The sequence below is a fragment of the Lontra canadensis genome, unplaced genomic scaffold (assembly GCF_010015895.1).
Source record: "Lontra canadensis isolate GAN:19392208 unplaced genomic scaffold, GSC_riverotter_1.0 scaffold39, whole genome shotgun sequence".
Lineage (NCBI taxonomy): Eukaryota > Metazoa > Chordata > Mammalia > Carnivora > Mustelidae > Lontra > Lontra canadensis.
This window is the reverse complement of record NW_022631033.1, coordinates 13,465,213-13,477,347: the sequence shown is the minus strand read 5'-3', so window position 1 is coordinate 13,477,347 and position 12,135 is coordinate 13,465,213. Positions and strand designations below refer to the sequence as shown.

Sequence of the window (12,135 nt, the reverse complement as noted above, 5' to 3'; positions counted from 1 at the left end):
CCCAGTCCCGTGTCCAAGACAGGAGGTGGTGAGCAGAAATTCTCATCAAGACTCTGATGGAGAGGGGGTTCAGTGTGTCCATCCATAGTTGCAAATCAATGCACACAGAATGTGCTTCTCTCTCTCAGCAGAGAGGGTGGCCTGAAAATGGCCTTCCCCGCCCTTCTTCTGCGTGCTTACTTTTGAATGCGTTTTAGAGTTTCTGAAGCTTAGACAGAAGAGGGGGGTCCTTGCTCTTTCACAAGCAAAGTGTGAAAATGTATAGAAAGAAAAAAAAGATCACTTGTTATTTTGAGATGATGATTCTGAGTTACTTGGGTTAAGTGCCTTTTTTTTGTTCTGTCTCATACTGTAATACACTGCTTTGTCAAAATGCAAAAATGTTTCTTAGACATTTTTTTAGTCATGTCTTTTGCTGCAGACATCTAGAGAACATGTGATAAAAGCACATTTAAAAAAAAAAAAAGCAATATTTCTGCTCATTTTATTATAAAAATGATTTTTCAAGCACTGGTTTATTAAAACACTCTATTCTCAAATTAGAACCCAAATGTCTGTGCGCGTATATTTACACGCATAAATATATATTTATTTAAATATAATATATTTAGAAAAAATATTTGCATAAAGCGTTTGGCATTATTTGCCCTTATTTAACTTATTTAACTGTGACTTAATAGTTCTACTTTAAACATGATGTGTAATGACTTTATATTGGTGAAGATGTGATTGTGATGTATTTAAGTTAATCACAAATTTTATTCTTTAAAACAATGCTTGCCCCTTACAGTCATGAGACCGGCCTGCCAACTCTAACTCTACGTTCACTGCTGTGATGATTCTGAGCTAAGTCTGGGGTTCTTGGAGAGCCTGTGAATGGAGAAATAGGTCTTCTTTGTGCACCACACTTTATAAAAAAGGTAGAAATCCTAAATTTGTTTATACTAGTCCAGATCAACTCTATCAATGGAGTATATCCCTTTCTCTAATTTTCCAGACTCAATTAAAATGTATTCGTAGGTCACAAATAAACCACTGTATCAGCTGCAAGAAGTTCATGTGCCAGCAGTCACCCACACGATAAACTTCTATGCAGTGTCAATTCCCGGGAACAAATAAGGACACATTCAAAAGTGGCCCACAGAGCAGAGCTTGAGTCCTAGACTGTACTAAAAACTTATTGCTCTATTTTTTCCTCCCTGCTTTTAACTAAACTGAAACCCTACCAATGCCACCATCATTTCCTAAAGGTCTTATTATCAGAGCAGCTCTCCTGCCCAGTCTCATCTGATGGTAGCACTTTTCCTATACTCTTTTTTTTTTTTTTTTCCTCTTTGGCAATATAGCCTGCTATCACTTTGAAAATGGTGCAAAGGAAGTGCTTTCCATTAACTTCCAATTTATTCCTTTCCTATTGCGATCCTAAAATGAGCAAAAGGAATGTTAAGAACAGAATTTTAATGTAATTCAATTGAAAAGATTTGTTCCTCTGACAAAATCATGCTGCTGGGTAACATTCATTTTATTAAAAGGGAATCTGTCAAAAAAGAAAAGCAATTCAAGCTACAGGAGAACTCAGCTTTATGTATAAGATCCATTCCAGAAAGGCTGTACGGAAAATATTTGTATATTGGATCATTTTTTTTCCTACTGACTTTTATTATAATTTTAGAGGTGTACTTCTACAAAAAATACTTCTGCTTTAGCATATCATTGTAAAAATCACACCCAGGAACTCAATATTCATTTCAAGGACTATTTTGCATTTGTCAACATGCCATCTCTGTACATCTAATTTCCCCTTATGGTTTGTGTGATGTTAGTGAAGTGAAGAGTAATCGAAAATGATTTTACATATGCGTTCACTGCAAAGTACATATCCCATAAAATATACAATGGCTGATTCTCATTTCATTCTGATTGACCTCGCAAAATGTGGCTGTTCAAATAGCACACCGCCTGGGCCGCGGCTCACATATTTAGTAGGGGAATATAGTGGCAGCATGAGCCTCGGGCTTTTTCATGCACCTTCCACAGCAACCAGAACTTGCTGATTTGCATCTGGTGGAAAGGTCCTCTTGGTGCAGTTTAGATTAGGTCTGTGTGAAGCAAAACGTTAACCCTTAAGCCGAGGTACACTGACCGTGAGGCCAATGATGCGGAAGATTTTCAGAACTTCCCCATCGTATGGGTCCCTTCTTTTATCTAATTTTGTCTTCTTTTTTGGAGAGCGAGGGATCCCCAAATTAGAGAAGCTCCAGGTTCCCCCGAACCTGGATCTCACCAGCCCTTTAGATTATATCATTATTTTTAGACCACATGACTCTATCACAGCATTTTATAAGCAGAGCAGAATTTGGATATACTTACTCGAAAAACGTTGTCCATCCAGTCTCATCGCTCTTAGTGGCTAAAAGGCCACTATTGCCATGGTAAGTAAACAAAACTAATTCTAGTCCTTGAGCGGTCATGCTTTTCAGACATCCATTCGTTCCTATTGTCAACCATATCACTTGGTTATCTGGAGACACCACGCGTACTGGCATCCGATTCGGGTCCCGTCTAATTCTAAGAGTATTACCGCTGCTGTCTGTCACAGCGGTGATATCGTTATCATTGCTGTAGCTAAAATTGTACAGGTAATCGCCAGTGACTAAGCTTACAGTATACTGGTGAGTGCCATTGATGTCAAAGATATAGAGCTCCTGGTCCATTGGAGAGGCAACTTCGTAAAAGTTCATAGAGTTAAGGAAAGGCTTGTTCTTTGACACAGCCCGGATCCGAATGTTGCCCAGGTCCGCGATGTACAGGGTGCCATCTGGGGAGGCGGCCAGGGAGGACGGGGCACTGAGCTTGGCGTCTTTGGCATAGCCATCTCCGCTCTGGTAACAGTCACAGTTGGCGTCATTTTTGCAGTCACACTCCGAAGGTATCCCCGCCACCAGCGAGATCTCCCCATCCGTGGTGACCTGCCTTATCCGGTTAATTTTCTTTTCATCGGTCTCGGTGATGTACAGGACCCCGCTGTAGGACACGGCGATGGCGGTGGCAGATTCCAGGGTCGTCTGGACCGCGTGCTTCCCCACGGAATATTCCACCCCTGGCACCTGGCAGTGCATGGGCCGTCCAGCTGCGATGCGCACTTGGCGGTTCTCCGTGATTTGCAGGACGACGTTATTATCCAGGACATAAATAGAGTTATCCATGGGGTTAATGGCGAGGTCAGTGGGCCACTCCAGACGCACCTTCGGAGAAAAGAAATGGCCCGATTAGTCAGTTTCTGTGCCGCAGTTAATTTGCTGGAAGAGTGAATTAGACCGTTTAAGGAAATTACCCTTAATTTGATCAACCGTTTTAACATTGTTCCCTGGAATAGCTACTGTAAAGTAAACTTAAAAATTTCGAGGGGAGACAAATGCAGGAAATAAGTTTTAGTTAAAAATGCAGCTCACTGGAAGACTTGCAAGTTACAGCCAAAAAGCAACCTCTAAGCAGTGAGTTAATAGGTTTCAATGAGATATGAACATGTATGTTCCTTCGGCTGTAATAAGCACCAGACGTCGAGGCTTTCTAGGTTATGAATACATTAGTGTTCTATTGTGTTTTCAATCAGGCCAACAGGAAAGTCCCTCATTCTAAATACAAGTCCCTTGGGACTAATCATAGTGGGTTCTTTCTACTGCTTAAAGAGCTTGTGCAATCAAAAGATTAGAGATTTAAGCTGTTTTGTTCTTTCTGGAATATCTGCCTGCTGCTACTCTACTGGTATTTTATTTCGAATGCTTTAGCATTTCTTCATGCTAATTGCTCCGTAATCTCATTGAATTCATCAAATGCAGAACCATAGAAGAAAATAACTTTTTATTAGCTCCTGAGATACATTTAAACGGAACAGCTCTAATACCATGAATGCCACACACGGTATATATTCAGTTTATTACGGGGCCATCCCAGACTACTGACTTAGTCAACCGAGACGCCTAGAAGGGAAACAAACAATGCAGCTTAAGATTTTCGCTACCTGGCTGATGTGCATGCTGGTGTCACATGTCAAAGGTCTGGCTGAAGTCAGATCGTTGGAGCCCAGGAGAGTTGATATGATCCCATTTTGATCAACTTTTCTGATCATGGTTCCGTCAACAAAGTAGATCAATCCATTCTTATCAATCGCCATTCCTTTTCCAAGAGAAGTAAGCGTGACCAATTTTTTCCAAATGGGATGCATTTTTTGGGCTCATGATTAAATTCAACGTTCAACCCCAGGGATAATATAGGTGATAGGTAGCAGGTCAGATGGTAGATTGCAAATACATTAGGAAAAACCCAACAGAGGCATTTGTAACATACATCTACGTAAAATGTAGTAAGGAAATAACCGAAATTTGTAAGAATCTCTACTTGGTGTATGAATCATATAGGTGCTCCCTGTATCTTAAATATAAAATTGTAACTTCTGTATAATGTTGTTGTCTATCAATTATAGAAACAGGTCAAATTCTCTTACTCCGAACTAACTGTATTCTAACAAAAATAGATCTGAGCCAAGGTTAGTGTTTCGTTGACCTTGTTACAATGAAATTTGCTATTATGAATAATTCAGTACAACAAATGCTTTTTTCCAGTCCTTATTCACATAACAGTTGCCAGCTATAATGAAAAAAAAAAAAAAAAGCCCCAAACCAAAAAACATTGTAATGAATGGCATAATACATGAGCAAGGAGTCAGTCCCAACTGGTTTAAAAGCTAGAAACCTTTATCACATAGAATTTTAGCCCTTGTTATCCCCAGAAATTCCTCACAGCAAGCATTTTTTCCCATGGCATAGAAACAAAAGTTTAATAGCTCTGAACTGGGTGAGGACTAATAGCGTTGCTTAGTGATGGCTTTTAAAGAGGTCTGGGACTCATTCATGACAAAGAGATTCCAGGACAATGAAAGAATCTGGACACTTCCTTGAAGTTTAACAGGATGTGACCTGAATAATATGGACTCGTTGCTTTCCTCTTTGGAAATGTGAAAAAAAAAAAAAATGGAATGATAAAAAAAATGCCACGAACCCAATATTTACTGTAAAATCAACTTAGGATTCTAGCAGTTTCACACTACATGGCTTTTCAAAACACTGGATGTGAAACTGCTTTCTAGAACACAGTTGAGTGTAAACTGTTAGACTCAGCATTAAACACAATCAGGCACTAACTGGGTTTTCTGTATTTTTTTTTTTTTTAATAAAAAGAAATCTTCAAATTGGTAAATGCCAGTACCTTTGGGACTCATGAGGGTTGCTTCAATGGCCTTCCCCCCATCTCCACATCTGGCTTCATCAAACGGAAGGCACTGCTCCCCTGTCCCAGCAACGACTTCAGCATTTTTAGTCAAATCTTTTGTACCCGTAAGTGACTTTGGGCGATAAATTCTGCGGGTGTTAGTGTCAGAAACATACAAATCTCCTGTGACTGGATCAGTTGCAAGGTAGTATCTGTGAGCTGGGTTGCTGCTGTTAAAAAAAAGAAAAGGATCATACGTAAACATCACAAGACAGTTACCCCTAACACACGGGGGAGAATCAAGAGCAAAACAAAACCAATCTTGAGAAACTGATTATAAACCGTTATTAAAGACTGGAAAATGAACAGCATATTTAATAACGACTTCAAAGAATGACTGAGAAGAGTTTGAAGCGAGCTCTGATAGGACTCTCTTCCTCCCTTGCCTGTTGCGGAGGATTTAATTATTAAATTTATTAGAGCGGCCATCTTGAAAATAATTCCCTTTGGAAGGCAAGATGCTTTTAGCCTAAAATGGAGAGAGAAGCAAGTTCTCTAAACCCTTTTGGTTCAATGAAAAGCCATTAATAACGTGCCCTCGAGTGACAGACATAAAGTTGATTCCATAGGAAGGGTGCCTCTGTCCAACTCCAGTGAAGGAGAATGTACCACTGATTTCCCTCACTCCTCAGGAAAGGGAGGTCTCCTGTTTTGCTACAAATCCAAATCCCACGGACACCTGCCCCTGACAAAATGTAGAGTAGTGTCTGTCCCGGTCACTCTATCGTCATCCAGAACGGCGATCTGATGCAGTTACATTTGTCTTGAAGCAGGGGGTGAAATACTAAAATAAGGTCACTCATGTGGAGGGGGACGTCTCAGTTGGGAGCCTCGTGCTGTGAGCCGGAATGGTGAACCCATCAGTTCTACTTTTAAAAGTTGTAAATGAAGCTGCTCTGAGACCTGTCTGTGAATTTGGTGAGATGTAGGCATTTGTTCACAAAACATAGTGCCTCAATTTTATACATACCAAGTAAGGCAACTGTGAACTATTTTATGTCCCCCTGCCTGTAAAGAGTGGTAAGACGGACATCAGCAAGGAATGGACGAATTATGACACTCAATTGGAATTAGAAAGTTAATCTCTTGATAAACACACAATACCACATTCTTAGGATTAACGTAATTTTGTACATGGTGCAAATAATGCCTTCTGGAAAAAAATTCTAAAAAGAGTTTAAATAATTTGGTGTCCCCATAAAGACGTCAACAGATAAGAATCCAACAGATTCCACATTATCTTGATGATAAACTTGATTTTACTAACTCAATCTTTCTCTTACTCTCTCTACATGCGCGCGCGCGCACACACACACACACACTTTTCTTGTTTCCATTTATTTTATATGTGAATATCTAAAAGATGTAGTAAAAGTTGAATTATATGAAAGTGTTGATTCTAAATAATGATGTAGTGGTCTTTTCATTACTATTAGGGTCTAATGAGACAATTCCCACTACTTAATGCCCTTCCTCTTAAGTGGTGAATACATGTACTTTGGGGCCCCTGTGAGAGAGTCTGCTGTTAAAATAGCAAGTTCTAGGTTTCACGAGTGGGCCTCACACTGGTGGGTGCCCAGCTGGATGGTCACATGTGGAATCTGCATGGAATCTTCTGGAAATCCGAAAGGCCTATGGCTATGATGTGGATTTACAGGGAAACACTGAGACACACACAGCCTTGAATACCTTCAGGGCTCGGGTCTCCTTTCTACTCTTCAATATTTTTTGGTGACAAGAGACCTATTTGAGCTAGAAGTCTTGAGTGGGGGAACATGTATGAGAGGGTGGACAGTGAAACAAAGGACTCAAAGAGATACAAGTCATCTGAGGTAAAACCATTTCAGACCTATGGGTTTTACCAAATGATCTCCTTGCCATGGTTAAGTGTTATTATGTCACTTTTCTAAACTGATGCCTGAAATTTTAAGGGCACAGAAATGTTGGGTTCCGTAATGTGGTAGATTGTTACTTGGTAATGAAGCGAAAAGCTTCAACATATCAATATAACCTTCAGGGCAACTTTAAGAGGTTATTTTCCCCCTACAAACAGCCTGATATGGACAGACCTGGTCTTTCCGATCTATGGTTGGTGACAGGGTTGCGACTCATTCAAACTGGGTCTATCTTGAGAGACGTGACACTGGAGACACTTCTCTAGTCTCTTCTTATCTCCCCAATTATATAGTAATTATAAATAGTCAGAGAGCTGGTTATGAAAACACACACACACACACACACACAAACATACACTTCGTTTCCTTGCTGGTGGTGCATCTATGAGCATGACCTCTGGACCAGACTGTCAGGGTCTGAATCCCAGCTTCATCACTCACTAACGGTGTGGTAAGAACAATAATACACATTTCATGGGATGCTGACAGGGTGACAGCAGCTAATACAGATACGATGCTTAGAACAGTGTCTAGTACATAATACATACTCAGTGAGCATTAGCTATTCTGCACACTTGGTTCTGTCCCGCCCCCTCTCACACCGCCGTCTTTTGCCTTGTAACTCTCTATGGTAGAAAAGCGCGAGAAAGACTGTTAACTGCTTCCACCATGACTGGCTTTCTGAAAATGTTCCTAGGGAAAAAAATGACTATCTAAACTTGGAGACGTTCACATTTGTTTCCTTGGGCCTGCTGTTATGCTTATAAGATCCTGAACTATTAAAACAACGCAGACCTCTTCTTTAAACACCCACTTGGAATTGCTTCTAGAGTAATGATGATAAAGGCAAATGAATAATGCAACCCAATGTAAATTCAGTCGGAATTAGGTATTCATATGAAATACCTTTATAAAGCCACAAGGTCACTTTCAAGAAAATAGTATCAAGAAGTCTTTCTTTCTTTTACACGTACAAAGGGTGGAAATGTACCATCTTGAGGAGTGCAAGCTGGGGTCTCTTTTTTCTCAGTGTTGAAGTAATATCATCAATCGTTCCTCTGAATTTTCAAAGCCAGATGACTTGGTCTCCAAATGCATATGGTTTGGCTCAAGGACAAAGACCTTGTTTGGGGTACTCTGGGAATATTGAGTAATTTTTCAAGTGGAGGGTAATATGCCGAATTACTCATTTCAATGACATCCAAGCCCAGGATAGGGGGACTTAATCATGAAGTCCTTTTCACCCTCTTTATGAATCTTTTCTAAAATACCTGTTGAAAGGCTATTTGTGGAAAAATCCTTCAAGAGCAACTTCTAGGAGACAGTTTCAAAAATAAAGAATATTAATTCAATTTTTCAATCCAAAGATGTACAAAAACAACCCAAAACTCATGATCTTCCCATCTATTTAACCCACTTATAAACTGTGCAGAACTGTACAAAATGAAAAGGGAAAGGATTCTCCCCTGCCCCTTCTTATCTCTAATATTCCTTGATAAAAAAAGCATATATCCTTTTATATTTTTTATTATGCTACAAATAGGTACCTATTTATAGACACATACGTACTTTTGCACAAAAGCTGTTCTGCACCTTGCCTTTATTTGATAGTGTACATGGGAGAATTTTAATACCGAGCTGTTCTAACTATATAAATCATGGCTTTACAACAAAGGAGAATAAAAACTTCAGGACCCTGATGAAGAATGATGTAAAGAAAGGGGTACCTGGGTGGCTCAGTTGGTTAAGCATCTGACTCTTGATTTCAGCTCAGGTCATGATCTAAGGGTTGTGAGATCGAGCCCAGCATGTAGCTCTGTGCTCAGCAGGGAGTCTGCTTGAGATTCTCTCTCTCCCTCTCCCTCTGCCCCTCCTGCCATAGGCTTGTGTGCACTCTCTCCCAAAGAAATAAAATCTTAAAGAATGGTATAAAAAAATTACACGTGATTTTTCATGACGTGCCTCATTTTGAGAATAAAACAGCAGATTTTTGAGGTGGCTGCTTGAGCTATAGGACATGAGTCCAAAAAAACCCAGACATTCAAGTCCTAAGATTTGCTTTTACTGACGTCATTTTTATTCCAGTGGGATAGTAATAAGAGAATGTCCAAAGTGGGGCTTATATTTGCCATTTCCCATCCTGAAGCATCTCCTTCTTTGAAGATGCAGGAATGTCTCAATCAAGCAACATAAAAAATGTCTGCCAAATGAAAGCTCTAATTTTGCACACAACTCCATTGTCCAGAATAACAAATGTGGAGGAGTATGCAGTCTTGGAGAAGAGTTTACCTCTGGAAATATCCCCCCACAGAATGGTGGGGAATGAGAACTGGATGAGTTCTCTGCCATGCAGCCTAGAGTGGCGGGTGACAGCTGCTTCTGAGAGCCCAGCTCCTTCTAAATGAAAATAGGGATCAGTACCAAAGCACTAAAGTGTGTGGGGGGGAGTGAGCTTGGAAACTTTCAGCTGACTGCACACAGAGAAGCTCTGACAATATATGGGATGGATCTGGGGTTCAAGGACACCCAATATAAGCAGAATTTTCTGATAGCAGGCTAGTACTTGCGCTCTGGCTTCCTGAAAAGCCAAAGCCCTTGAGAGGCTGGTGTGTGAGCACAAATCGATGGTGAGTTCTCAGGTCAGTCATAGGTCTCTTGTGGAAGACGGGAGGCTACAGTGACCGAGGGCTGGAGTGTAGGGATGTACAACGTGGATGGTTTGTGCGAGTCTCTGTTCACCAGGAGAAGCACCATGGTCTTCTTGTACAACTGATTGAGATTTTCATTTCAGAGAGGCTTAAGATAACATTAAGGTTTTGACTAACGGCAGCAAAATCAAAGCAAGTTAAAAACCTTTAGTACCTGCTCCTCAGAAGACTGACCCTGCCCTGCCTAGATGACTGTGATTCCCAAGCAAACTCCATGGACACAGATCCAGCTGTAAACACAGACTAGATGATCTTACTCATTCTGTCATCATTCAGCCTTCGTAGACTAGAGAGATATTTGCAAAGAATAAGCTATAGAAGAGATGTCATTAGCACTTTCATCTTTTTATTGGAAATTGTGCCAGAGCCCTTAGAACACAGAAAAGCGTAAATTATATTTATGGATAACAATAAAATGCCTCTTTTCTGGTGACTGAAACTTTTTATACTTGCAAGCAGGGCTTGGGGATGTGGTATTTCTGTGTCTGTTTGACTTTTAAATATGAAGTCAATAAGAAGTGCTGAATCAAGCTTTTATAATCTTGTATTTAAACTTTAATTGATTCAAGTTCACAGACCTGTGATTGGCATTTTCTTTGGTCTCTTAATTGGTAATATAAAATTCACAAAGTTGATTTTTAGTCTCACATATTTTATTGCCTCTTAACTGGTATTACTTAATTAATTTAAGTTCCTTTATTTTGGAATTTTAGAGAATTGGAACAGAGATAAGCTAAAATTTATTACCTACAAAAGGAGTTTGTTAGCAAACTCATACTATAAACCTATAGGGGAGATGTTTAGCATAGCTAAGAGATCTTAAAAATTTTAAGGATTTCAGAAGCTTCCTTTTATGTAAAAAATTTTGTGTGTTGATTGATTAGTATTTATATCCGTTCATTCAAGTATAGCTTGAGACTTTTATTTGCTATAATATCCTGGCAGTGCTTATTATATTTGGTATGACAGAATACTCTGGATTTTAAAATAAAAAGACTATGTGTTTTTATATTTATTTTGTTATTTAATATTTTCATTAATTATGTCCCCCATTAATCTAATTAATGAGACTCTTTAATAGTATACAAAACTAGTAAATGACCAGAATCATGCATTTTAATATATTACTTAATCATTAACTGCCTATACTGTTCATTTTTGTATATTTAGATGTATTTTCAATATCTTTTTCCTCCTATCATCTGTTCCTAAGCCCCTCATGACTTTGATGCTAGCCAGCACAGTGGGGATAAAGAGAAAGCCAACAGGATCCTATCAACTACGATGAGGAAGAGAACATAGGCAAATAGGAAGAAGCACCTGGAAAGAATTTTATTTTTTTAAGCAAAATAGAGAAGCTCCAGTGAGTTGACATATCTTGCCTTTGTGAAGTCCGTTTTGATTAATTAGTTATTGAGCAAATGGAATCCCTATTTTTGCCCTCTCTTTTCTATCATCCTCTTCTTCATCACCCTCATATAGTATGTTCATTCTCTGCCTTCCTTTATTTTACAGGTGGATTTCCTTCCTCGTTAGCCATACTCTTTCTGGTACCTAGCATCTCATGGTTTCAGGCAACAGCTTTCTAACAGATCCTCAAGTCATCCTGAATACTGATATCAGACTCATCTTCCTTGAGGGCCATTTTGAGTATGCCGCCATCTTGTTCAAGGTCAGAAAATGGTTGTCCACTATCTCTGTTGTCCTACAGGACAGAAGAGCAATTCCTTAGAGCACTCAAGGCCCTAAGCAATCTGACCCTACCCTGACTTTTTACCTGTATCTCTTACTATTTCCCACATGGACCCCCTGCTCCACCCAGGTAAATCTGACTCCTCTTAGAACATGTCTTGCTCATGCCTTTCACAAACCCCAGTAATGTCCCTTGTTCTGTATTCTTTCTTCACAACTGCCTCCCAACGCCTTTCTTCCTGTTGTTCTGTTTAAGCAGACTTCATTTTCAGACCTAGGTCAAATATCACCTTCCAGAGCATTTTCACTTATCACGCCCCCATCCCCAGTAATCTTTTCCCCCATAGAATTCCTCTCACAGTATAAGCCCTGGATATAACAAAGTGCCAAAGTAGGATACTGATAACGTTACTTTGTTACTTATATATCTTGTTTCCCCTACTAGATTGTTTAGTTCTGAGAGCATGGATTTTCTTACATTATTATTTGTCAAACTGCCTAGTACATGGGAA

The 12,135-nt window shown here is 39.6% G+C and overlaps 1 protein-coding gene across 5 annotated transcripts in view; it reads right to left on the bottom strand.

Moving 5' to 3' along the window:
- The window catches only part of TENM3 (teneurin transmembrane protein 3), a 592,885-nt gene that overhangs the window by 31,152 nt on the left and 549,598 nt on the right, over positions 1–12,135 (bottom strand). For all 5 annotated transcript variants that reach the window (XM_032869853.1, XM_032869854.1, XM_032869855.1 and 2 more), the window contains 3 exons: positions 5,266–5,498; positions 4,022–4,176; positions 2,371–3,245 (listed from right to left, as the gene is read on the bottom strand). In XM_032869853.1, coding sequence (XP_032725744.1) covers positions 2,371–3,245; positions 4,022–4,176; positions 5,266–5,498 — 1,263 coding nt within the window. The remainder of the gene's footprint in view (positions 1–2,370; positions 3,246–4,021; positions 4,177–5,265; positions 5,499–12,135) is intronic.